This window comes from Pygocentrus nattereri, chromosome 22 (assembly GCF_015220715.1).
Source record: "Pygocentrus nattereri isolate fPygNat1 chromosome 22, fPygNat1.pri, whole genome shotgun sequence".
Lineage (NCBI taxonomy): Eukaryota > Metazoa > Chordata > Actinopteri > Characiformes > Serrasalmidae > Pygocentrus > Pygocentrus nattereri.
Window position 1 is genome coordinate 33627939 of NC_051232.1, and position 27500 is coordinate 33655438.

General features: G+C 45.6%; 2 protein-coding genes across 3 annotated transcripts in view; one reads left to right on the top strand and one right to left on the bottom strand.

Moving 5' to 3' along the window:
* Window positions 1-6365: 6365 nt before the first annotated feature.
* Window positions 6366-20700, top strand: ddx21 (DEAD (Asp-Glu-Ala-Asp) box helicase 21). 2 transcript variants are annotated; one of them, XM_017687675.2, is made up of 16 exons: window positions 6366-6527; window positions 8660-8887; window positions 8996-9181; window positions 11689-11761; window positions 11865-12043; window positions 12483-12600; window positions 13672-13857; window positions 15682-15827; window positions 16725-16874; window positions 16961-17122; window positions 17643-17762; window positions 17851-17924; window positions 18960-19119; window positions 19299-19433; window positions 19849-19893; window positions 20237-20700. In XM_017687675.2, the coding sequence occupies exons 1-16, from the start codon at window positions 6441-6443 to the stop codon at window positions 20477-20479; spliced, it is 2292 nt and encodes a 763-aa protein (XP_017543164.2). In that variant the 5' UTR covers window positions 6366-6440; the 3' UTR covers window positions 20480-20700. The 2 variants fall into 2 exon arrangements, with proteins under 2 accessions (XP_017543164.2, XP_017543165.2); XM_017687676.2 differs by having other exon boundaries at window positions 6367-6527; window positions 8999-9181.
* A 64-nt stretch (window positions 20701-20764) lies between these two features.
* irf1a (interferon regulatory factor 1a) overlaps window positions 20765-27500 on the bottom strand; it is an 11095-nt gene continuing 4359 nt past the window's right edge. The window contains exons 5-9 of the mRNA XM_017687677.2: window positions 26965-27051; window positions 25518-25664; window positions 24901-24953; window positions 22941-23034; window positions 20765-22109 (exon numbers count right to left, since the gene is read on the bottom strand). Of these exons, the coding sequence (XP_017543166.1) occupies window positions 22033-22109; window positions 22941-23034; window positions 24901-24953; window positions 25518-25664; window positions 26965-27051 (458 nt within the window). The 3' untranslated portion in view covers window positions 20765-22032. The remainder of the gene's footprint in view (window positions 22110-22940; window positions 23035-24900; window positions 24954-25517; window positions 25665-26964; window positions 27052-27500) is intronic.

Consider the following 27500-nt stretch of genomic DNA (forward strand, 5'->3'; position numbering starts at 1 on the left):
ACGAGTCTTCTGAGCTTATATGGAATGTTGATGGTAAAATAGTGATAAATCCACTAAACAATACTTTTTGCTTGGGTACTATCTTGCTTGTATGTACCTCTCAGCCATTCATAGATTAAGCAAAGATATAGATTTAGGCCAGAACCTTCTCAAAACTATCGTAGGACAGTGTTTCAGGCCACCAGGCAACATATTTGTTGCTATTGAATGCAATAATAATCTGTAAGAAAGCTGTTAGAGGAATTAAACTCTCCTTATCACCACCACTGCGAACGATTCTGAGTTTCTTTTAGCATTTCACACCAAATCACTATGAATGACTTTGTCTAACCACTGACGATGCAGAAATTCGGAAGAATTCTGGAATTCCCCTTTACACCCCCCGAATTCAGTTACCTCGCATGTTATTGTGAACATTGTAGTGGTGCACACTCAGTTGTGTCATCTTTAAGAACCTGAAGGCAGGAATGGATTACCGAGCTGGTCATAGGAGCCAGCGCCCAGAAGCCTCTGAGCACCAGGGACGGATCACAAGGCTTGAGGTGGCTCAAATACCTGAGACAATCCACAGCAGATCGTCTTAACATTAGATTGTAAACGTGACAAATGAATAGCCAGTGGATAAGTAATGATGAAATAAATGAAAAAAAAAAAATACATTTGCAGGAAGGGTCTGGGTTCGATTCCCCGGCCGGGTAACCAGGGTCCTCTGTGTGGAGTTTGCATGTTCTACCCATGTCTGTGTAGGTTTCTGACTGGGGATGCTAAATTGCCCCTTGGAGTGAGTGTGTATGATTGTATATGTCTGTGTGTTTGCCCTGTGATGCACTGGCGACCTGTCCATGGGGTCTCCTGCCTTCCGCCCATTGACCGCTGGGATACAATCCAGCTCCCCCTGCAACCCAGGAGGATAAGCAGCTTAGAAAATGTATGTGTGTATAGATAACGGCTGTTGCCATTCAAACGGGATGTTCGCGTTTTCCTTTCTGCTTCTGTCTTTTACTTTATGGCTCAGTTCGGCTTGAAAGAAACCAGGAAATTTTGATTCAGGACTTACACAAAACTGTACCCAATATAGCCGTTATAGTTATTCACCAACTACCAAACGTACTCAGTGCATGAACAATGCGTATCTTTTCTACATTTGTTTTATTGGATTTAATGTTATGTTGACACCTGCACCAACAGAAATTCCCGACCATCACAAAGACCATTTTGTACGGAGGTCTCACAGGACCATGATCCGTTCCTGCTTGAGGGCTCTTCCAGATTAACCTGGAGGTTTAATTGCTTTATGGGAAAACAGGATAACATAGCACTACGCGGCAGTAATTACAGTCAAATCACAACAGAAAAGTCAAACAATTATGTTACATAACATGTTATAGCCGCTGAGTTTGGCAGTGTGTTACTGCGCTGGCTTTTGGCTCAATTTGATCAGCTTTTGGAAGAACACTTGGCAACCCTTTGGCTCTTTATTGGATAGCTAACCAGCATGAAACCTGGCCAGCTCCTTAATGAGCTTGGCAAAGCACCAGGGATAATGTATGCGAAGCAGGTGAAGTCAAGGGCCTGGGTTTAAACCAACCATGACAGGACTAGTAGTAAAAACAAGCAGAGTACTTAATAGACCATTGCGTAAGACGAGTAAACATTGCCTAACCCAGATAATACTAATAATACTACTACTAACAATAATCTTCATTTCTGTTGCCCCTTTTTTTACACTTACAGACGGGTGATAAAAGAAGAAATTACTATTATTTTATTATTAGTGTTCATTTGACATCATATATGAAAATAAGAGATCAAATGAAAATATGATATGATAAATAACAAGAGGTGCAGAGTTTTAAGTAAACCGGAGAAACAGAGCTTAGAGTCTAGGATCATACTCAGGTATTATGCTTTTATACCGGTTTGGTATAAGCAGCTAAAGAACGAAGCTTCTAAGCTTCTTAAGCACTTCTCCCTCAGGGTCGCGGGGGGGTGGGGGGGTGCTAGAGCCTATCCCAGCTGTCATCGGGCGGAAGGCATGATGCACCTTGGACAGGTCGCCCATCCATCGCAGGGCAGACAGACAGACACATTCTCACCCTGGGGTCATTTAGCCTGACTGCATGTCTTTGGACTGGGGGAGGAAACCAGAGTGATCCACCAGTGAAAACATGAACTGTCGAAATAATGAAATCTAATTTAGACTATTCTGAAACTGCGCCAGCATTTAAGGCGGTTGATTAGAATCAATAATATCAACAGTCCTGCGTGTGAAATTGTCCAGTTTCAGCCAAACACTGCAACACAAAGTGACGCAGGTTTTTCATATTCACAGTAAAACAGAGATATGGTATATTTGTCTTATGTTGCGTAACAGTGGTGCTGTTTCACGTTGCATGACACTGAGAACCTTTTCAGCTTCTCTCCAAGGATCTGACGCTGACTCAAAGCTGGCTGAAAAACACTTAACGAAGAGACCTTGATCGGCTGACGTCCTCGGAGAACGTTCTGGAGGGCCTGACTCCTGTTCAGTTTGACCTCTTTTCCACGTAAGGACTCCTGACTGAACCCAAGCTTTAGTCACCAGGTCTAGCTGCGGTGCTAGAGAGTGGACATCACCAAACTGTGCTGGACTCTGGCCCTCAGTTCCTCAACAATGTGGTACACTAAGTCACCAAAGCACAACCTTTACAATCAAATACTGAGATACGCCGCCAAAGGCTGAATCCCACGGGCATTTGATGCTCTATTTTCATGCTAAAGCCATCATTTCAAAGACCTGTGCAGTTAGCAGCGCGCCACTTTAGCTTTAGCCAAAAGCTAAAGGTAAGCGGAGCGGTTGCTCGCTAGCTAGCCCCCCGTTCTGCTTTCCTAATGAATTGGATTTAGTGTGGAGACCTGTTATTCAAGGCAGACGCACTAGAAAGCGCAGAGGCTGTTCATCAGAACTGATACCAGAGGCGCTAAAAACATTGGCTAGAGCTGGAGATTAGCTGGCTAGTGTCCCTGAACTACTCCTGACTGCTGAATCTTCTTTCCGTGTCTTTCTCTGCTGGAATATGAACTTTTCTTTTTGTCTGAAATGTTTTCCCGCTCTCACATTCCCACTTTTCCAGAACATGCAGAGGAACCCCCCCCCCCCCCCCCAACCATTATGGAGAACAGAAGAAGGAGATTGGAATTGGTGGGCCTCATCCTCGGTTTGTTCTGTCCCAATATACACTCAATAGCCACTTTATTAGGTACCCCTTGCTAGTAAAAGGCTGGACCCCCTTTTGCCTTCAGAACTGCCTTAATTCTTCATGCCAGACTTTCAACAAGGTGTTGGAAACGTTCCTCAGAGATTCTGGTTGGTTATTTGAGTTCCTGTTGTCTTTCTATCATCTGGAACCAGTCTGCCCATTCTCCTCTGACCTCTCACATCAACAAGGCATTTTCATCCACACAACTGACCGCTCACTGGATGTTTCCTCTTTTTCGGACCGTTCTCTGTGAACCCTAGAGATGGTTGAGCGTGAAAATCCCAGCAGATCAGCAGTTTCTGAAATACTCAGACCAGCCCGTCTGGCACCAACAACCACGCCACGTTCAAAGCCCCTTAAATCCCCTTTCTTCCCCGTTCTGATGCTCGGTCTGCACTTCAGCAAGTCGTCTTGACCACCTCTACATGCCTAAATGCAGTGAGTTGCAGCCGTGTGATTGGCTGATTAGATATTTGTGTTAACAAGCAACTGAACAGCAACTGAACAGGTGTATCTAATAAAGTGGCCGGTGAGTGTATGGCTGGGTCCTCAACCCACATCTGGCCCACACACTGTAAAGTGAGTAGAACAAAAGGGCCCGAATTCGGCTCTAATCTGGCCCAACTACATGCGGGCCAGGATAGGGCCAGATCCTGGACAGCTCCACGCAGTTTTCCCTTGTGTACATTTGTAAGCCAGAATTGTCCTAAGAATGTAGACACAAGGCAAAACTGCGTGGAGCTGTCCAGGATCTGGCCCTATCCTGGCCTGCATGCCTAGCATTCACCTGATAGTCAACCAACACTCACATAGGAAAGCCATAATTGGCTTAACTGTCTGCTCTCTGGGATATTATCTGGGAATTCCAGCAGTTTTTCAGTAATTCAGAATAATAATAAGTGGGTGAGATGTGAACAGAGAGATTCAGAGGGTTTGGTGTGAAGTGGTTCAGACGTCTTTACAGTGGTAGTGATGGGAACCAGGCGTCGCCATGACTACAACACAGATATAGACACTTTATTTACCATCCAGAACCACCAGAGAACCTACACGAGTCTTCTGAGTGTTTATATGGACTGGTGGTGATGGAAAAATAGGGGAAATTTAAAAAAAATGTCTGTACAATATACTGGGTGTACTTCTTTAACATTGGTTTATCAAACTTTATCACAAAACAGCGTCTCAGACATCAGACAGTGAATTCATAAGCATTTAATGGAATAACTTGCTGTGAGGAGCTTTTAGAGGTGGACGTCTGGTTCCTATCACCACCACTGTGAACGGTTCTGACTCAGTATTTTCTCTAGAACGGAGCGTTTCACACCAAACCGCTCAGAACCGCTCTATTTGCATCTGAGTATGTAGAATTTTTGAAAAACCAGCATAGTTATACAAGCATTTATATAAGCAGGTATACATGTTAGTAATTGTATCAGTCTCTCATTCTGAGGTCCATGGATGCTAAATATTTTATTAAAGCATCATATTGAACAATTTTTCATGGACAACTTGGTCAATACCAGGTGACATAAGTTACCATTATATTTTCCTAATGCATTTTTATTTACCCGTGAATTAGGACCACAAGAGCGACCCCCAGAGGCCTGTACGGCACAAGGCAGCCACCATACGCTGCTTGGTTTTGTAGCAGGTCAGGGCAGCTCCATTGTAAACATTGTGCTAGCCAGAGGTGGACAAAGTACACAAACCCTGTACTCGAGTTAAAGTCGAGACCCCCAAGGTAAAATATTCCTCCAGTAAAAGTAGAAGTTCCTCCCTTTAGACCTCCACTGGAGTAAAAGTACTAAAGTATTTCCCTTCAAATGTACTTAAGTATAAAGTAAAAGTACTAAAAGAGGAATTCTGGCTCTGATGTCCTGTTATCATTTTTATAACCAGACTGGCTTCATGAACTCATTTCAGGTGAAAGTCCTCCAGCGTCTCTCTTGGTAAACCAGTCTTTTAATAGAAGGTCATTAATTAGTGACGCTGACGTCTATTAAAATGATCAGAAGCACAAAACACTGAAGGTAAACAGTTTCCATCAGGGAGAACCGAGTGGCTCTGAAATCACTTTTTACACACAAGCAAAGTTTCAGTTTCAGATTTATTTACAACTTAGTTCCAAGTTTAAGTTGAATAAAAACTGGCTTTAAACTCAGGATCACAGATGAGCTCCTTTACTATGTTGATCTGTAGGCGTCTGTTCATAAACATAAACCAGCCCAAACTCATTTACTATAAAATGAAATGGTGTTTGTAGAAATTCAGAAAAAAGCCGCGTCAGTCTCGACTGCATATGTGGACATATTTCTATATTGAGCTCTATTTACACAAAGTTAGGTTAGTTCATCATTTATGTTGAACAGACTCTCCCAAAGTTTTACGCTGCTGCGCTGACGTTGAACCGCGTGCTGCACTGGGTCGGTATGACCAACAGGTCAAAACCAGCTCTACAAATGAGCCGGGTTTGTAAACAGCAGGGAGGGAAGGTGCGCCCCCTGCTGCTCATTCCGCCTCATAACCGACTAAACCTCACCCAAAAGCTGAATGAACACTGTAAACAGCACGAATAAATGCAGTGAACTATAATAACAAACGCTCCGTTTTGGCTTAAATGTTTCCACTCTTAGATCTTATTAGAAACCCACCAAACGAGGCAGTGGTCACATGTTAAAGCATCAGGGCCCTTTACACTGTCACAGCAACCCATTGAAACACCACCAAGAACCAACAGAGATACCTAATGGTGTCTATGGGTTCGTCCAGCAGGGATAAGTTTTCTTCGGGGCCCGTTTGTCCCACAGAGCCCCCTCCACCATGAGTCGGTGAACAGGGGCATCAGGCAGTGAACCCACAGCCTTTGGCTTTTAGAGGTGGACGTCTGGTTCCTATCACCACCACTGTGAAGAGCTCTGACTGAGAGGGCGCTTCACACCAAACCGCTCTGGATGACTTTATTTCCATTTTAGCCGTTTAATTGCGCACGGTCGTCATTTCTGCACCGAGTCGTCTTGCTGTGATATAACAGGCACGCTATGCGGCGGGCAGGCAGCAGGGGGCGCTCGGGCGACTGCTCGGCGCTGCAGAGCCCCCGAAGAAACGCGCTGGGCGTGAACCGAGCGCACCACGCGGGACTCGCTCCTTTTCCTGCCTCCTACCGCAGCGCTGGCTGCGTCCATCTCTCCGGGCAGTGACACCATGCCATCCGTCCTCTCCCCGAGCGGTAACAGCGCTATCCCAGCGAACAGCATGGACGAGGGATTAGAGGGCGTTAAAGTAACCAAGGTAAGCGCGAACCCGGCGCTGCTGGGCAGCTTTTATAACCTCGCTGGTTCCCAGCGGTGTCCGACTCCTGAGCGAATCATTCATTTGAATCGGCTGTGTGAGCCGACTCGCGAGTCCTCGTGATAGCGTTACTATTATCTGAGTTGAGCTGTTCAAATGAGTCGGCCCCCAGAAGTGAACCGAGCGACTCGGAATCGGAGCAAGCTAAGCTAACGGGCTTGTCCAGACAAGCACTTTGTCGGGCCACAAATGGAGTTATTTCTCTGTTACTTCACCACCGATACACCATCTTCGTTTCTGCCGCTGGCTAAGCTCAGAAACTTGGCCTGTGTGTCTTTAGAGAGGGGCTTAAATGGGCCGGAGCGTTAGCCTGTTGGCCCTTTAACTAACGCGCACACCGCACACGTGGCGGCTCAGCTTTCCTGTTTGGCCGTGAAGTCGCTCATAAGATCAGATATTTAGCAGTGTAAGTGTTAACCATCGATCAGAGCGCGGATAAGACCTAAACCGAGTCGTTCGGAGCGGTTCGGTGCGCGCAACGCTCCGTTTTACAGAATCAAACCGAGTCAGAACCGCTCACAGCGGTGGTGATAGGAACCAGACGTCCCCCTCTAAAAGCCCCTCGCAGAAAGCTGGTTATCTACACCAGAAGGCTGTGAGCACCTCGCCTGATGTCTAGTTTGGCGGCGAGGCTTTGGCCTAAAGCATGTTTATTAGCTAGTCGTGGTGGAGGGATACACGAAGGGTGTTGTGACGCAATATAGTCCCCAAAGAAAGCGTGTTATTTCAGATTTCCCCCCTGTTTGATCTCCACTGTTCCTTAGAAACGCTCAGAAGACTCGTGTAGGTTCACCGGTGGTTGGAGTTAAATCAGCTGGCTGTATTTGTGGAAAAGGGCTTTATTTGTCCCCTGATTAACTGACTGTCCCCACCACTGGACATCTGAATCAGGGTCTCTGTGGGCACCCGTCTCTGACCAGTCCACTCTGAGTGACCATCTCAGTGGCTGATATATGCAGAAATCTTGAAAATTGGCTGGAATTCCCGTTTATTGTATTGCTCGCCACGTGCAGTGTGGATGGGTCACGTGGACTCACGTTGACTTGCTCCTTAAAGGGCCAGTGTCGTGGAAACTAGATGTGTGCGTGTTATGAAAGTGGTTGATGTTGAATGTAAACATTGAGAAATTGAGCTGCACTATAGGTCATTTCAGTGAATTGAAAGCCAACGTGTTTCATGTAAGTGCCACTTTTTAATCCCACAAACGGGGAAATTCCAAATTTTACCCATTCGTGCAGTAAAACACCACACACACACACTAGGGGGCAGTGAGCACACTTGCCCGGAGCGGTGGGCAGCCCAATCCGCAGCGCCCGGGGAGCAATTGGGGGTTAGATGTTTTGCTCAAGGACACCTCAGTCATGGACCGTCGATGCTGGGGATCGAACCGGCGACCTTCCAGTCACAGGGCCCTGACCTCCAGGCCACGAGGTGATTTACATGCACCTTCCCATTCGGCCCACAGCAGTTTAACCCTTCCCGTCACCCTGAGGTTAAAGGGACGGTCTAGATTTTTTTTTCTCCATAATATAATTACGGGAAAGTAAACAAAGACAGTCGAGGGTGTTTGAGGTGAAATGGGACACTTCCCTTCATTTCCTTGGTAACGTTGATGCTTCTGTGGAACCGGACAGGTTGAGACTCCTCAGTGAGTCACATGTGTAACATAAACAATACACGTGATCGACGGCGCTGTGATGCGATCGAAACTTCATTATGCCGCATGTGTCTGTGGTTGTGGTCACTAAGCAGCTGGTTAACTGATTTATTTTATCCCTTGTAATTAGGGATGCCCACTGATGTGAGTCACGTCGGTGTGGGTAGATTGACAGTGTTGATGTTGCTCCAGTGTTTACATTTGAGAATAAGAGCAGATGTGTACATGGATATAGGATGTCAGTGCCAGCCCAGACCTCCTGTCGCAGTGCTTTAGTGTTGTTGTTGTTGTTGTTGAGTCTTGGTTTTTACTAAAGTAGATGGTTACAAGGTTCTGCTGTATAAGAACACCCTCGGTCAAATTCTCATTGGTCTCTGTTTCCAAATTGAATAATGTTTATTTTTGTTATCCTCAGAAAAAGAAGGATAAGACCCTGAAAAAGAAGGCGGCAGCGACAGAGGAGGCCGTTGACTGCGAACCTCCGGCTCCCAAAAAGACCAAAAAGGAGAAGATGGATGCGGCCGTCGGGGCTTCGCTGAAGTCTCCCGATCTTAACGGAAACCTAAAGAAGAAGCCAATTAAAGTGGAAACCTCTCATTCCGGGGATGAGCTCATAGACTCGTCCAGTGATAAGTCCAGCGAGGTAACGACTCGGAGCTTTCCGCAGAGCCGTGTGTTTGCCTGTTTCACGTAATCTGAGTCTTCTTGCTCTTTTTTTGTTTCATCATGGTTTTCTTCTGGTGTCACTAAGCAGAAGAAGAAGAAGAAGAAAAAGAAACTGGCGACGGCCGAGGGCTCAGCAGTCGGTGGGGCCGCTGAGGTCAACGGCTCTGCTGCGAAATCGCCGAAGTCTCAGGCGGAGCTCAACGGACATTCCAAAGGCAGTACGCCAGCACAGTCCAGCGAGGACTCCGGGAGTGACAGCGAGAAGGAGATGGTAGGATGTTCTTTGTTAAGGCTTGGTGTTCATCTAAAAGTGGACCACCACACCCTCCCCAACCCTGCTACAGCCCCCCCCTTCCAGCACAACCCATCCCAAACAAAGGCTGTTTAAATGAATATCAAACTAGTGAAATGCAAAAAAACTACATGGAACTATTTAAATTCAGTTAAATATTTAGACCTCAGATCTTTACAAGGGTTAAGATCCATTTAATCCCAAGGCACTAATTGAGTTATAAACTAAGTAAACTGGGTGATTCAAGAAGCTTGATCTGATTTCAAAATGATGTATTTCTCTTGTAAGTCATTCCAGATCAGAGCAGTGAACTGTAAACGGTTTAACTGAGCATGAAGTTTATTATGTAACTGTACAAGGTCTCGGTCTGAACCTCCTCCAGCTGTACGGACGACATCAACACCACAGTCAGACTCATCCCAGACTGGACTGAGCGTGTCGGGCGTCGCTGCTCTCACGGCTCTTTCAGTGGGATTTCGGAGATCATCCAGTGCTGTGGAACCAGCGCCGAACGCTCTGAGCTGCTGGAGCTTCACTGCTGACGATGTCTGTGATCTTGGCTCATTCTTACCAACAGATCTGTTTCAAACAGCTTGTCCTCTTGTCAGACGTGGCCTTCATCAGAACATCCCTCAGGTTTTCTCTTATGACGCTCTTTAAGCTGCAGAAGGAGCGGAATCTGTTTTTCCAGATGGGTCCTGTTGTGACTTCGCCTCATGTTTGAGATCGTTGTCTTGTTGCCAGGCGTTAAGAAGCTCGTGTCTAGGCCGAGCTGATATCGGAGCGCGTTCATTCTGCGCTCCTTCTGCAGAGCCCTGTCAAAACATCAATAATTGAGTTCTTATCTCGCCCCGCATGCTCCTGCTCGTCGTGAGCAAATGACTCATTTTAAAGCTCAGTCGGTTTGTTGTGCGAACGGCTGACCTGCTGCCTTGTGTCTGATGGCTTCCTAGAAGCTTTCCTCAGATGTTCACTGTGATGTGGACTTTCAAGCCACACTGTTTGGGTTGGAGTCCTGCAAATACCTCGACAATCCAGGCAGGCTTCCCTTCTTTGGTACGGTCGCTGGTCCTTACTCGGTAAAGTTGCATCCGCTCAGGTCTGATTGCAACAAGACATTTCATCATTTCATCACTACTGACTCCGCCCACAAAATAAACAGTAGTAAATGTAGCTAGAGCAGAAGCATCTCATACGCTGTGATAAGTGGTTAACACCAAGTTCGGCCAGTAGGAGGAGCAGAGCGCTCACTCAAACTCAAACTGACCCGCTCTACGCCGTCGCTTAATACAGCAACACTGGCGTGAATTAGGCCTGCTTCATGTAAATGAGGGGCTGGTAGGCTGGCACTTGTTTTCACGCGCCGAAGCCGATTAATCGTTTGCGCTCGAACCTCCGCTTGTCTCGACGCCATGAATCCGACGCGTAAATGTTCGTAGGTGGTTGGATTTGTGCTCTTTTTCTGCACCTTTGATAGGAGCCAGTATGTCTCTTTCTTCCATGATTAGTCTTTACTGTACAGTCTTTACTTGTCGGATGAGATGTTGGCTTGTTTTCCTGAAATAGGTTTGTTGGTATCTTTAATTAAATGGGGAATATCTAAGGGGATGCAAACTTTCAAGATCGTCATTAAGAATAATTACAGGCTTGGTCACTATTTTGACGTTTAGGCAGTGAAAAGCAGGTCTTAATATACAAACATCTGTAGATGAACACGGGCTGCTGTAAAAGGACCTTTAAACTGGTAATGTGGAAAAGATAAGATAAGACCTTATTATATATAAAAGAGAAGCAAGTTCAAGTTCAGAGTCAAATAAAACTGGTCAGTCGTCGACCGACAGCCTTGGCTGAGGAATATTTGACTGTAATGCCGAAGTGAAAATGTTAGATATTTCTCCGTTTCCCCCCCAAAAAATCCCTTCCTTTCAGGGTCCGAACGCAGCCGCTGGGGTGGTGCCCTCAAGGGTACGAATGTAGCTCCTTTATTTAGGGGTGGTGATTGTAGCGCGTACGATTGAAGGTGCTTGGATCCCATAGACCTCATCTTGACTCCAGACATTACTGTAAATTTTCCTATTAAAAACGAAAAGGAGCCTGTGCACCGTTCCTCTAGGGATGTGAATGTGGTGTCCCTTTAAAACTGGAATGGAAATCAGGTCTGTTAATGTAGTTGAATTAAATTGTATGTTTTAAAAATGTAATTAAAAGTAGATTTAAAAATGAATCAACTTGGTGTAGGCTGGGGGGGTTTCCGAAACTGGGGGGGGGGGGGGGGGCTTCCAAAACAAGCTGAAATTATACTTAATAGCCGTTGTGAAAAGGGGTTAAGGTCCATGAATGAACCTCAAGGATCATGTCAATTTTAGGTTGATTGTTTTGTACCATAACTTCATAATTGTACAGTAAATTTGACCTGGCTGGTCCCTTTTTTGTGTACGTTGCTTTGTGTTCAATCTGAGTGACTGTTGCCTTTACCTTTCCCTCAGGAGACCCCAGAGCAAAGAGAAGGTGCTTTCTCAAATTTCAAGATCTCTCCGAACACCATCAAGCTTCTTGAAGGTATGAGCCGCCGCTGGCTTTCCGCTTCTTTCCGACATCGTGTGCACGCCTTTTGTTTCAGCCCCGGCTTTAAACTGTGGTCGAAACGTTGATCTGTCCGCAGCGCGTGGAGTGAAATATCTGTTCGACATCCAAGTGAAGACGTTTAATCCGGTGTATGATGGGAAGGATGTGATTGGCCAAGCCCGAACCGGCACAGGAAAGACGTTTTCATTCGCCATCCCTCTGGTGGAGAAGCTGCAGTCGGGGCCCGAAGACAAGAGGAGAGGAAGACCACCCAAGGCAGGTTTTTTCTCATATCTAATGTTTTTCTCTTGCTCCGCTGCTGTTGAAGAGACCGTTGGGCCTCAGTGAGAAACGGCGTGTTCTGAACGTGCCTATGGTGCCGCAGTAATCAGGGCAGTGTAATGGGGGCAGTCATTTGTGTCCAGTACGTGACTGAAGTGCGAGGCACTGTCGGGCCCAGGAGCCTCTCTCCAGTGCCCAAGGCCCTTTCGACAGAGGTGGGTTCTCCTAGCGTGTTCTGATGTTAGAACCTTAAGAGCTGGCGACAGAAGAAAAACGTCTAGGCGTAAAAGTCGCCGGGTTCTCGTGGAAGGAAGGAGAAGACCTAAAGATTTAAGGTCACACAGAAAATATGAAACCCCCGTCTTCACCTCTTCAGATGAACAGAGTGGGTCTTTGCTAAAACCACTGGGTGAACAGTGTGGTGTATTTACAGGTGCTGGTTCTGGCGCCCACCCGAGAGCTGGCGATTCAGGTGGCCAGAGACTTCAAGGACGTCACCAGGAAGCTCTCCGTTGTCTGTTTCTATGGAGGCACCGCGTACAACCCTCAAGGTATAGAGCGTTGAGTCAAAAGGTGCTTAAAGGGTTAATATGGTGCATTTTATTGTGTCTGTTGTGCAAAACAAAAATTTTTTTTTTTTTGGTTTTTTTGAGTGAAAAAAGTGAAAACTTCTACAAGAAACAAACATCTGACTGTTTTTGTAATCCTATCGGTTTATTTAGTGAGTTTAATGTGTAGGAAAAATGAACAGGTCATGTTTAATTCAGAACGGTCAGCTGAGCAGATAAACGTTGTGCTCAGTCTGATATTCTTCTATTTAAATGAAGTCTGCGTCACGAAGTGCTGGTACGAGGAAAACCTTGATTTTAAGGTATAAAATATCTATTTTATGGGTTTTTAAAGTGAGACACTATAATGTTACACACATTATGAGTACTTGATGGGGGGGCTTACTACCCCTCTGGCCCTGGGTCTGCATTAGGCTCGTGTGTTCTTTCTCCAGGGCTCCCCGTTCCATTGGCAGGGCTTTTCTGTGGAGGTTATGCAGGCTGTGAGCGTTTTAGCGCTGGATGCTCACTTACCGGACCTCAATTTCCTAATGTAGAAAGAGGGTCTGGAGAGTTTTGGCCATACGTTGTTGCACTTGAGGGAACCAGAGCTCATGATGACCACAGCTCACGGCCTCACAACGCCGCACATTTACATATCCAGCGTGGGCAGCTGTTAAAAATATATGGTTTAGGTCAAATCTTGTCTGACATCTTTCTGAGAGGAGCCTTTAGAGGTGGACATCTGGTTCCTATCAACAACACTGAGCAGCTCTGACTCTGTTTCTCTATAACCGAGCGTTTCACCCCAGACCACCCTGAACGACTCCGTTTACATCTCCAACCCTTAATTATGCAGATTAGGTGGAGTTCCCCGTTAACGCCGATCACATTGTCACTTATGACCTAAGTGTGTGTCACAGTGATGGAAGTCAGCAGCTGTGATTTAAACGTTACAGTTGGAAACTTGGGGTTTAATTATCATGAACTGTAACGTTTCACGCACAGTTTCCGGTGTTTGATTTGTTGTGCTGGCTTTGATGTTTGACTTGCTGTGCTCCGTTTCTGCAACAGTGGACGCAATTCGCAGCGGCATCGACATTCTGGTGGGCACTCCTGGCCGAATTAAAGACCATCTGCAGAACAACAAGCTGGATCTCTCTCAGCTCAAACACGTGGTTCTGGATGAAGTGGACCAAATGCTGGACATGGGCTTTGCTGAACAAGTGGAGGAGATTCTCTCTGCTTCTTACGCCAAAGGTGAAGTATTTATAGTAAAACTGTAGAAGAGTTACGTTCGACTGTAACGGCTTTTAAAGGGAATAATAAGCTGGGAACGACTGGAGTTCAGACCTGTAAAAGAACAGTTTGACCCCACTTGGCCCAGATGTAGCTGATCAGCCGAGACACGTCTGTTGTCCAAATTGTGCTTGTTCAGGCCGTCTTTGCCAGCAGACACTGCGAGTCAAGTCACCCGAATCGGTTTTGTATATGCGTCCCCAAAACGTCTCTGATCTCGCTCAGACCGCGTCCAGGTCTTAAGTGTAAGTCGCGTAGACGTGTCCGTGTGGTTTAGGGACACAGTACGACTTCCCGTGAACGTGAAGCTGGAATTCAGCCCAAAACCTGCTATTTTTAATTTATTTATTTATTTATTTATTTTCCCGGTTTTGTGCCGTTTTAATCCGCCTTAAGACGACGTAACGTTTCCGTTCTTTTGTTTTCTCTCCACAAACGAGATAATCAGGTCTTTGTAGAAGTTTCTGTAGGAGGCTGTTTAAAATAAAACCCCTCTAGGTCCCGTTTGTTGTTGGACATGGAGACGTCGGGCTCCTGCGCGGCCTCTCCGTTCTGTCTGCGCTGCCTTTCTGTGGGGATGATTTAAGTTCTGAGCACCTGTGGCTGCTTCTCGGTGCAGCTGAACTCCTTTAGAAAGGGTGTTTGGACTCGTGAGGACACGTGACGTCTACCCAGCCCACTGATGACTGATGTGTGCAGGCGTTTGTCGTTAGTATCACAGCATCACTTTCCTAATTGAGTCAGAATACTTGCGCAAACCTTTGTTTTGGGAGTGCCGAGCCATCAGTCATCTGTTCAGGCAGGCATGCGCAGCCGTGATCTGAATGGCATGATTGATTGATTGATTGATTGATATCAGTGAGGTACGCTGCACCGTCTGCGGCTGCTCTGATTTAAAGCAATACTTCATCGTTTTCAGCCTAACTTCTGTCTGGGGCGTCTGAGTGGATTTGAAGTGAAATGTGCCAGAATAGGTTAAAGCAGTGGTGAAGGGAACCAGACGTCTGAAGTCTTGTAACGTCTCTACAAGCTCCCTAACAGGAAAATATAGCAGGCATGCTTGCTTTTGATACCTGAGCTATTGTTTTATGATGGCTGGACAAGCGTTATTACAGAACACTTGGCCGAAAACGTATTTCTAAATCTGGTTCTGGTGCAGAGCTACAGACAGGAGGTCGGAAGGCAAAATAAGACGTGTACATCAATCAACGAGAACCATCAAAGCTGTAAACGTTAAATAAAATTAAATATAAATGAAATAAAAATGGTGGTGTTTTCGGCTGGTGTTAACTCTTATCTAAAATTGGTATTTCTCTATAGACAAAACTAAAGATACAACATTTAGAAATATAAGCTTTTTAAATAAAATAGCAAAACATTTAAACGTTTAGGAATAATTGCAAAAGTTTAGATTATTATTATTATTATTATTATTATTATTATTATAGCTTTATTTATGTAGCACTTTTTTGAAAGCATGTTTCACAGAGTGCTTTAAAAAGACGGAAATAAATCATTTGTAGACGTTGCGCCGTCTGGTTCCCATCACCACCCTGAACATTTCGCATCAAGCCAAGTCGGAATGACTTTGTTTATCTCCGTATTTAATGCAGGGCTCTGAACTCTGCGGAATTCCACTTAAAGCATGTGGAACGGTTTCCCTGTGGTTAGGAAAGAACAGGAAAGACCCTCCACCCGGCGTGCAGTGGAAGCCGATGGGCAGATGCTTTGATGTTTGACTTTGCCGCTCATAAACCTGAACTGGCTCCGTTCACGTTGTTCCAGGTGCTGAAAGCAACCCTCAGACTCTGCTCTTCTCTGCTACGTGTCCTCCGTGGGTTTACGATGTGGCTAAGAAGTACATGCGCTCCCAGTACGTCCACGTGGACCTCATCGGCAAAAAGACTCAGAAGGCAGCCACCACAGTGGAGGTGAGTGACGGGATCTTCAAGCTCCGTGCTCAGATTTAGTGCGTTTCCCCTTCAGAACTTCAGAAGAGCAGCGAGAAAAATCAGTGCATTTGTGTGTCTCGTTGTTTTTGGCGTGTAGAACTTCATTAGAATGCGGTTGTTTGTTCTGCTGAAATGTCAGGTAAGTTTTTAAAGCGCGTCGCGTTTTAGAGGAGCTGGCAGGACTTGGTAAGCGAGCAGGTACGCTCTGCGGCTAATACCTGGTCCGACTAGGTGTCACAGAAGAATGAGGATGTATGCCTGTGGGAGAGGAATCTTTCTTAGGAATCGCTGGATCTCAGGCTTGGCAGCGGGCCATCCGAGCGGTAACCGCCCATCGCTGCGTTTTGCATGTAGGTGGATGATGGCTGTGCTGGTGTTTTTGTTTGCTTTTCCTTTGAAGCCAGTGTGGAGCTCTTCTGAATAAACACGGTTCTACACTGAGTCTGGAGATCCTGACAAACTGCGGGGTTTCTGCTGTAAATAGAGCTCACCACATCTGATTTTACTGGCCAGCAGACTCCCACACTAGGGTCAACAATAGAAAGTAATGCTGTTATCTATTACAGAACGTTATTTATTCTACACCGTTAACGACACGCATTTCTGGATTTGTTCTTTCCACATTGTAAGCCTTTATGGAAACTCTGGAAGTATTATCCAGCATAATATTTGGAGGGTGTCTAACTTAGATGTTATAGTTTGTCTTTGCATTTTTCAAAGAAATAAAACTATATTAAGATGTGAGGATTTGGAGACCTCTCTGGTGGAAATGTGTAACTGCGCGAACGGCATTTTGTAACGCTGGTTGTGCTTCGGGCTCCTTCCCTGAACACCTCAGTCCTAATCAGAAGTTCTCCGCTCTTCCCTTTTCTACAGCACTTGGCCATCACATGCCACTGGTCTCAGAGGGCAGCAGTCATCGGGGACATCGTTCAAGTCTACAGCGGCAGCCACGGCCGCACGATCATCTTCTGCGAGACCAAGAAACAAGCCCACGAGCTCTCCATGAACCCGTCCATCAAACAGGTTCATCACTTCTCATGCTTGACCGTTTACAGGTGTGGTGAACGAGAGGGCGGTTCTTTACCGATCACTTTCTCTGATGTTCGCAGAACGCCCAGTCTTTGCACGGAGACATTGCTCAGAAGCAGAGAGAGATGACACTGAAAGGCTTCAGGAGCGGCACCTTTGAGGTCTTGGTGGCCACCAACGTGGCCGCTCGAGGCCTGGACATCCCAGAAGTTGATCTGGTTGTGCAGTGTTCACCTCCCAAGGTGAGAACATCTTGTGAAATGGTTTGTTTTCTAATTTGGACCTTCTAATGAACACAAGGTACACGACATGGACGGAGTCCCACGTTGCATTTGCGCTGTACTTTGATACGTAATTCAAGCACCTCTGACTTGACACGGTTGAAGATTGACGGCATTATTTTTATAAGAATTGTTTACTGACACTCATGAATGCCTTGATCCATCAGCACACATGAAGCCTTTATGGGAGAGGTTGGTCATGACGCTCAAAGCATACAATCAAACAAACTGCGTAATTTTTTGGCTGTTTTTAATGTAGTAATGATGAAAATGACAGGGCTGCTCTGATATCAGGAGTCATTTCCGCTATTGGCAGATATTTGCGTGAACTAAAAGGTTTCAAGCGCACAGGTATTTACAGCAGACTGATGTCTTGAAATTATTAGATGCACAGTCCTATGCAAATGTCTGGCGCCTGGAGTCTCGTAGGCTTTTTGATGCGTTAACCTTCTGTTTAATTGCATTTCTGTTTTGTGTTCAGGACGTCGAGTCGTATATTCACCGATCTGGGCGAACCGGCAGAGCTGGAAGAACCGGCATCTGCATCTGTTTATACCAGCGAAAAGAGGAAGACCAACTCCGATATGTGGAGCAGAAGGCTGTGAGTCCCTACTAGCCATTTCACTCTATAATCAGCATCCCATGACCTGCAAGACTTTGACCATTCTTCTTCTTCTTCTATCCACCAGGGCATCACCTTCAAGCGTGTTGGCGTCCCAACTGCTAACGACATCATCAAATCCTCCAGTAAAGATGCCGTCAGGTGAACAAAACGAATACTACTGAATCAGAACCGTGGCTCTTGGACGCAACGCTGTGGGTCCTGGTACTGGTTTTCTCAGCTTTGAATCGAGTTCAGGTTCCTGCAGTTCAGCTCGGTTACCAAAGAGCTGAATTATGTGTTTTAAAGCTGGGAAAACTACAACCGTTGTTCTCAAGAACACTGGAGTCCAGGTGCTCCCCACTGTTTGTTGTTCTAGTTATCTGCTGCATCTGTAGCTCACGGTCATCTAGATGTTGGAGAAGAGCGGCGCGCTCGTTGAGTTGAAACACAGTTAGAATAGAAGCCACTGGGCAGATCATCACATCAGTCTATCGTCACTGTCACACAGAAACCTAGTATCTCCAGATTTGTTGTCTAGTTGTTCCTGAGCATCCTTCAGCTGATGGTATTTTTATATTAAGCTGTAAATCAGTAAAATTCATTCTTTCAGAGGTAAAACTGCTCTTTAGTGTAAAGAATGTGAAGTGTTATTAACGCCATTCCCTTCTAAGTAAACATTTACATTTATGACAGCTGGCGCTCTTATTTGGAGCGACTTACACAGGTAGGTGAAGGTGGTGTTGGGAGTCTTGCCCAAGGACTCTTATTGGTCAGTGTAGGGTGCTGCCCAGGCTGATGAACGGACCCCACTGTGCAGCATGGAAGGCAGAGGTGTTACCCAGTACTCTATACTGACCACCAAAGCATGAACGAAGCCGCAGTGCCTCAGTCCTTCCTCTCTGATAGTGGATACTGGAAAAGTGAAAGTATATAGTCGCTTGTTCACTGCGTTGCTTCAGGAAGTTGGACAAAGCTTCTGCACAAGCTTTGGTTATGTTTCCTGGCCAGTGAGTGTATATTAATATATTAGTATTTAATATACAAGTACAAGTGGATTTCCAGTCAGTGCGTTTTCTGTTGTTTTGTCTGTGGTCATTGACCGTTGGATACAGAAGCGGCAGATGGACGCTGGGGAAAAACACTGGCGGATCGATTTAACCGCGAAGTCAATGACCCTTGATGTGCTTGTCATAGGTACCTGGACTCCGTGCCGGCAGCGGCTGTGGAGTATTTCCGCTCGGCGGCTGAGAAGCTGATTGAAGACCGAGGCCCGGTGGAGGCGCTGGCTGCTGCTCTGGCTCACATATCAGGAGCCACCACCCTGGAGCAGAGATCTCTCCTGAATTCTGATGCTGTAAGTAGCTTCTGCAGTGCTGAGCAAAAGCCGGAGGATGGACCGTCATTCACGAGTCAACGTTCAAATTCAGATGAAATTTGACGCAAAACTACCCAGAATCCAGCTCTGTAATGACTCGGTAATTATCAAATGAGATATTTAATGAATTTATGGTTTATTTCTGTTATTTCTTACAGGGATGTACCACCTTAGTACTCAACTGCTCTCAGGAGATGCACAACATCGGCTACGCCTGGCGAGGCATCAAGGAACAGCTTGGAGAGGAAATGGACGACCAGATCAAACGAATGACCTTCCTCAAGGGCAGAACGGTGCGTTGCAAAGATTTTAAGCCGTTCATACGTCTCGGAATTGTTGCCCCGTGTGAATTTACTGTTGTTGTAGAGACTTTGTAGATGCCACGTTGAGCATTGCAAGTACACCAGCCGGGTTTTGTCTCCTCCTCCTTCATAATGTTTCAGGATAAAGCGATGCTGCGTTATGTGGACATCTTTATTTGTAGTGATTATTTCATTGTAGACATCTTAAAATAGCAGTGCGTTATGCAAAGTGACCTTCAGAGCATATCATTAACATTCAAAACATAGATTTATTTCTGTATTTATTTTAGTGAAATTGACAGAGGAGGCCGTATTTAATGATTAGAACCATTTATTTTTTTTAGTTATTGCATGTTTGGGTTGGAGATTTTATCACCGTTTTTAATCTCTTGTTTTTCTTTAACAGGGGGTCTGTTTTGATGTCCCAGCTGAGAAGGTGAAAGAAATCCAGGTATGGACTTCTTGAATCGTTTGAGGGAGAGCGAGATTGCAGGCATTGCAGAATTTGATACACCAAGTGATGTTTGGTGGAAAAGGCTAAAAGTCATCTGAAAGGCTATACGCTGAAAGAGCATGTCGGGCTCATTTGTCACGCTGATGGAATCATGCAGGTTTGAAAGCCTGGCCTTCCTTAAGTTGGCTTCCTTAAGCTCGAGTCAAGGCTCTCCAATTTCACACCGTGAGGACACAGAACGGAGTCGTTTTTGGCTGTCAAAACAAGTCGGCCTGAATGAAACTTCTCTCTAGGCTATCAGATGAAACGCTGAGCTGTTCTGTATGTGTTGCTTTAACAGGACAAATGGCAGGACAGCCGCCGCTGGCAGTTGACCATCGCCACCGAGCTCCCCGAGCTGGAGGAGAGCCCCCGCGGCGACCGGGGAGCCGGCAGGTTCGGAGGCAGAGGTGGAGGTCGTGGTGGATTCCGTGGGGGTGACCGAAAGGGCTTTGGCGGGAAATGGAGAGGAGGAGGAGGTGGACGAGGTGGTGGACGAGGTGGTGGTCAGAAGCGAAGCTTCAGCCAAGCTTTTGACTATTAACCATCAGCACCCACGTTTGGACTTGTCTTTATTTTTCCAGCCTCTGACTCTTTTTCTTTGTTACTCGTGTTTGGGGAGTCAACTGTTGCCCTTCACTTGAACGTTGCTTCCCGAACCTCGCTTGATAAAATGGCCTGATTGCTTTGCAATTGTATATTTAAACAGCCCTATTTAAGCCCATTCACGTGAATGAGAACTTCATTAAAGTGGTCTTAATAGACGCGATTGTCCATTTTTCTCTCCCTTCAAGTAATTCCACACGTTCTTTGCAACATATGACTTGACTTCATTTCATATAATAGCAAACTTTATTCATAAAAGCAATACAGAACTCACAAAGCAAGTTCTGGGAACGTACATATCAAGCTCCTTATGTGTCAGGCTTCAGGAGAACCTGCTGATACCCCGGTTTTCAACTGTGTTGTGAAAATTACTTTTTTTTTTTTTTTTTTGGCAAATATAGACAAAAAAGTGTGTGGTGCCTCCCACTGCAATACACACTTGTTTCCAGCTAACTGACGATATAAATTACACTGGTCTAGAGGAAAGAGACTGATTTGAGATCAGCGTCAAATGTCCGAAGTTTAAGTGACCGAAGGGTGAAAAATACAGTTGGTGTAATCGCATGTCCGGCTCGAGTCCAGACTTCAGCACATCAGCTAATCAGCAAGGCCTCCTGAACTGAATTCAGAGCGTTAGATGAGGGTCGACGCTGATCTCTGCAGCACTTTAGCTCAATGTCCCCAGTTGGACAGTCTCTCAGGCGTAGGTTCAACACATGAATCTGTGCTTATTGGCTTCCAGCGAGCTCAATAAACAGTACTCACCGCTGCCCTCTAATGGTGGAGTAGGGTTTTTATTATTATTATTATTATTATTATTTATGTCAACCCAAGATGCACCCGCCTCGTGTTCTGTTTGTTGGGATGTGAATGTGATTGTAAAAGCCAGTAACCGGATGATGATTGTAAACGGCGCAAATAATTGAAACCAACTGACTGCATAATAACCGTGACGGCCGTAATGATCCGTCTCTGAAACCTCGAGTGTTGGGCAGTACCTGTTGAAATGAGTGATCCTTTAAAAAAGCTGACATGACCTCACGCAATGAGAGTGTGTGCTGTTTCAGGCTAGAATTGGAGCACGTTCGTTTTTCCCCTTGATATCCAATGCAGCATTTTCTGTGAATATCGGCCACGATTCTGATATCCGTCAATATGAAACGCCAAAGTCTTTACAGGAAATCCTCTCCGCACCTTGCAGATCTGGCACTACTGTGTTAGTCTAAGGTCTAAACGTAGCCCGAGGAGCTTGATACGTACGGCCCAGCGTTCCACAGTCACTGCTCTATAACATTCAACATTCCCAGTACTCATTATATTCATATACAGTCATAGTTTGCCGAAGTCCTATCTAGAACGCCCAGGTGGTCAGGAGAAATGTCCGGTAGTTGTTACCTCTCAGCCCGACTGCGCTTTGTTCATGCTGGTGATGAGCTGTAGCTGCTTCTGCAGCTCTGAGTGGTGGTGGGAGTCTGAGTCTGGCTGGTGGTCTCAGGGAAATTGACTTGTGATACTGTGATTGTGACAGTCTGTCGGGAAGGGGTAGGCCGAACAGTCCACGGATTCATCTGAAATCAGACAAGAGTTTAAGTGAGGCTGGGTCGTTGTTCAGACCGGACCTTTAAACCTGTGCACTTATAAAAGAAAGGACGGGAGTTCCACCAATCTTTCAGAATTTTCGCGGAATGAAGTGGTTGAGATGTTTCTTCTCAACTTTATTTCTAAGAAAACAAAAGTTATGAAAAATTCTTCAAACTTCTTCTTAAATTGTTTTTCTTAGCTTTATTTTTAGGAATAATTCCAAGATCGAGCGGGATTCTTGGAACATATTATGGTCTTAAAGGTTTTCTTAGCTTTTCGTCAGACTCGCTCGTCTCGGGCTGTTGGAGTTGACCAGCTGACCATCTCAATTCATCGGTTTACCAACTTCTGTCCGTCCTCGTCTCGTTTTCTGACATCAACCCATAATTGTCATTTTCTCAGAGAGGATTTTCTTCCTGTCGGCTGTTTCTTCCACCATAACCTCTGCTTCTTGTTTGCTAACATTTTGTTGAACTTGGTTTTGATGTTGGTTTTTTTTTTTTTTGTTTTTGTTTAATCCATTTTTATCCCATGCCCGGCATATACCCCTCTGCTGTGTGTGTGTGTGTGTGTGTGTGTATATATATCTCGCTGTTGTCAGAAGAAAACCTCATCTCCAAAATAGTAATATGCAAAATAGGAACTTTATAGGAGAAGCATGCTTTACCTTTAATGTAAGTCAATGGAACCAGACGTCTTTCCAAGTCATTTTGGGTCGTTATAATATAAAAATAGTGTGTGTGTGTGTGTGTGTGTGTGTGTGTGTGTGTGTGTGTGTGTGTGTGTGTGTGTGTGTGTGTGTGGTCTTAGTAACTTACAAAGACATTCCATCCAGGAATTTGGTGGTCTCCAACTTCTTTCGTGCTCATACAGGGGGCTCCAGTGTTCCAGGTTCTGTAGATGGTCTACAATCTGCTGAGCAGAAGAGGGAAGCATTAGAGGAGAGAAGTGTTTTATCAGCCTCGTTACTGTCGCCGAGGTCTGTAAAGTGTGTGACTTAGGAAAGATTAAAAACCCACTGAAGGGGAATTCCAGTGATTGTCAATTTCTGTATAGTCCAGTCACTGAGACTCATTATTAACCGCTTACTAACGCGTGGGAACGAGATCCTAATGCACATCCGTGACTTAGTGAGGTGTGGGCCCACGCGTTAATAAGGGGTGGCCACGACTTAATTATCTCATTCCCACACCTTACTAAGTTGTGGCCATGCCTTATTTTTATTTGTACAGGACGGGGCTCCTTATATTCCTGCTGCTGAGCCTCGATGAGAATTGTAACGCCAGCTCAGCCAATCGTATCAGACCTTGTAAGCTGTTGGCCAATCATATCAGGCCTCGCCGACGGTCTCTGCTACTCGCTCTGTCAGCAAGTCTGTATTTGAATAACATATTTAGGACCTGCAGCCGGTCTAACGGAATGCTTTGACCTCAGTACTGTTGCTTGGTCTGTGCCTGTGGTCAATGGGTGGGTAGCATTTATACTCACTGGCCACTTTATTAGGTTCAGTTGTTTGTTAACACAAATAGCTAATCAGCCAATCACACGGCTGCAACTCACTGCATTTAGGCATGTAGAGGTGGTCAAGACGACTTGCTGAAGTGCAGACCGAGCATCAGAACGGGGAAGAAAGTGGATTTAAGGGGCTTTGAACGTGGCGTGGTTGTTGGTGCCAGACGGGCTGGTCTGAGTATTTCAGAAACTGCTGATCTGCTGGGATTTTCACGCTCAACCATCTCTAGGGTTTACAGAGAACGGTCCGAAAAAGAGGAAATATCCAGTGAGCGGTCAGTTGTGTGGACGAAAATGCCTTGTTGATGTGAGAGGTCAGAGGAGAATGGGCAGACTGGTTCCAGATGATAGAAAGACAACAGGAACTCAAATAACCAACCAAAATCTCTGAGGAACGTTTCCAACACCTTGTTGAAAGTCTGACACGAAGAATTAAAGCAGTTCTGAAGGAAAAAGGGGGTCCAGCCTTTTACTAGCTAGTTAAAGGTTTAGGCCTCTATTCATTCATCTCTACTGAGCCTGCTTTTGATTTGGAGATGTCCACAACCTGACCCCGTGCTCATGGCAAGCTGGCTTAGCCTTAATGACGCTGGCGGTACAAGTTGTAACGGTTTTTGCTGGTAAATTTTCAGAGATCTGTAATGCGGTTTCTACTTGTTAAAACGGTGAGTTCTGATATCTACTGTACCATCTTTACTGGTCCCCCTAATGTGAGGTATAGATATCTATACAGCTTTTAAAGAGTCATATTGCCAGCATGATATGGACAGGGCGTGAATTTAAATAGTCATTGATTTACATGGAGTTTCATTACATCTACATAATTACATTTTTTTTTCTGGTAAAAATACAGTAAAATTACAGAGATCTACAGCTCCAGTGGTGGAATCCCTTCTTAATGCAAATAATACATGGCCACAACTTAGCAAAGTGTAGGAATGGGATGAGGAAGTCATGGCCTTGACTTAGTAGTTGAATGACATCATCTCATTTCCTTGCCTTACTAAACTGTGGCCACAACTGAACAGTAACAACCACCTTCTTCACAACATGTCTAAGTCATGGCCACGCTTTAGAGTCCATTCCCAGGTATTTCACAGGGGCACGTTTGGGAATGGACAATATAGATGGACTGTCCCCTTAGGCGATGTTTGTGAGACGGGAGCGCGAGCGCTGCGGGGCTCAGAGAGTCATTAATCCACGCTACGCTGGAATCGTACAGCCCTGAGCCTGATCATCGCGTCATGCTGAACTTCGTGAACTTGCCTTTAGCACGGCCTCCGTCTGCTCGTGGTCCTCCGCTGGGTTAGCCGGAGTGTCTGTGGGAGAGTGAACAGGCGTGAGTTCTGTACACAGGCGAGCTCACCGAGACTGCGCGACTCTGGGCTGACCCGCCCCTGAGGGCCCAGAGTCGGGGACAGTTTATGATGATGAGTGTTTTAATTCACTGTACAGTCTCACTTTATTTGGATAGTCCTCTATAAATGATCTCCAGACCTGCACATTCACAAACTGTAGAAACTATCAACAGGGGTGAGATTAGGACCAGGATGAGGGTTGGGTTTAGGTTTTGGGTTGAGGTCAAGGTGAGGGTTGGGATTAGGTTTTGGGTTAAGGTCAAGGTGAGGGTTGGGATTAGGTTTTGGGTTGAGGTCAAGGTGAGGGTTGGGATTAGGTTTTGGGTTGAGGTCAAGGATTGAACTTTTGCGGTGTGGAAAAGTATCTTTGCAGATCTCTTTGCAGTTCACTAACACACTAATTACCGAGGATTAGGTTATGGGTTGAGGTTATTACCGAGCTCAGTCGAGTGTCTGAGCAGGGGGCGCTGGACAGCCCTGCCGTGACTCGGTCGTCCTGACCGAGCTGGGTATATGTTCTCTTACCGTGCGCCGCAGTGCTGATGGCAGCTGGAGAGCAGCAGTAGTTCGCTGACCGCTCTTCTTTCACCGGCGGAAAGGTGGGGTAGCCGTGTTTTGTGAACACCTCAGGAACTACACCCGCGTTGTCCTCCCTGTACTTCCAGAAGGCCTCTGGAATAAGGTGACATGAGGATATGATATGGTGATAAATGTCACTGTGTGCTTATCCGAGTATCTTCCTTCTAGAATGCCGATTGAACTACATACACAGAAAGACCGGTTTAGGCCAACTGTAGAGTCTGAAATGAAGAGCAACCTGTTTATGGAGCGCTGTACTGAATTAATACGCGACGCTCTCACAATTAAAAAAAAAAAAAAAAGCATATTTACAAGAATTAAAGCTCTTATTTCTATCAATGCAAAGCATTATATAGAGATACTAACACGTTAAGTACATGTACAAAGTCCTCATTCATAGGACACTCTCTATTGAGGGGTGTCTGCCTCAAACCCCACCCCCTAAATTTACACTTGTGAAAATAATGCTTTGATTTATTAAGGTTTTCCCCCAGTATCTCCCTTAAAAAGATCCTTTTGATTTCTTTAACTGTGAAGTTAAACGATTTGACATGAAAACATTTTAATAAAAATAAAATGATATGCCATGATTTCATGTCACTACCAAAACACTGAGTTTTAGTCAGTGGGCGGGGCCTTATTGAAGCCACGCGCCTGCACTTTAGAGCCGGAAGTGAGGCTGCATCCCTGTCACATGGTGAGCAGTTAGAGCCCATTGCTTTGAAGTAAGTAAGTGATACTTTTTTGATCCCACAACAGGGAAATTCCACCCATCCGTGAAGTGGAACACCACATACACACTAGTGAACACACACTTGCCCGGAGCGGTGGGCAGCCCTATCCACGGCACCCGGGGAGCAGTTGGGGTTAGGTGTCTTGCTCAAGGACACCTCAGTCATGGACTGTCGGCGCTGGGGATCAAACCGGTGACCTTCCGGTCACAGGGCCAGATCCCTAACCTCCAGCCCACGACTGTCCCAAGTAAACGTGTCCCAATGCCTGAAAATCCACGTGTAACGCTAAACGCCGTCATTTCCGAAGCATTAGGTAAACTTATTTTATTTTAAATGAAATGACCGAAGCGGTCACCGCCGGAACATCTGATAAAGTTAAGGTGGAGTTATGATTGTTTTGAGTGGCAGAATGGAAAGTTTTTTGCCATATCGTCCAGTCTTGGACTAACCTGGAATTGTTTTTTTAGGCTGAGATTACAATCAGATCTTGGGCTGAATCGCACAGTCAATGAGGCTTATCCATTCAAAATGAAGCGTCCTGATCTGGCTCTTGGCCTAAGCGCTGTCTTGGAAAACCCACCCCATGCTTCAGTTCTGAGCAGCATTTTGATGGCGGTGCTGTTATTTGGTAACTTATCTGCACATGGCACTTCACTCACCCGTAAAGCGCTCTAGAGGTGCATTGGTGTGTGGCAGTAATGCAGGCAAAGCGACTCTGGCGGCGTCCGTATCCAAGCTCCTGAAAACTGAAGAAAGACGCCTGCATAGTAAGTCCAGATGGAAATACACGCCTGTTGCTGTTTTTCATGCATGCATTAGTGAAGTTGGGCTGTTCATGCTTTTTATATTCAGCCCTGAAAACCTGTGTAATGTATATCGCTGACTTTCTCTCTGTAAGTGACCTGCCCATGCTCTGTCTACCAGTGCTGGACAGTAACCGAGTAACTGAGTAAATGTAATTAGTTTCTGTACTTTAGTATTTTTGGTGTATCTGTACTGAAGTTTCTCCGTTCTGGGCGACTTCCTCCTTTCACTCCACTACATTTCAGAGTCTAATATCCGACTTTTTCCTCCTACATTTTGAGAAATCTGTCGTTCCTTTTGGTTTCTGTGTGTATAAAAACGTAACATGTCAAAACGAAAGAAGCGCAAAGCCAGAGCACCAATCAGGGCCCAGCGGTCACTTTGTTTAGAG

Coding starts and splice junctions, on each gene's coding strand:
- ddx21 (XM_017687675.2), top strand. CDS start 6,441: ATGCCATCCGTCCTCTCCCCGAGCGGTAACAGCGCTATCCCAGCGAAC. Junction 11,762..11,864: donor CACCATCAAGCTTCTTGAAG/GTATGAGCCGCC, acceptor ATCTGTCCGCAG/CGCGTGGAGTGAAATATCTG. Junction 17,925..18,959: donor TCCAGTAAAGATGCCGTCAG/GTGAACAAAACG, acceptor TGCTTGTCATAG/GTACCTGGACTCCGTGCCGG.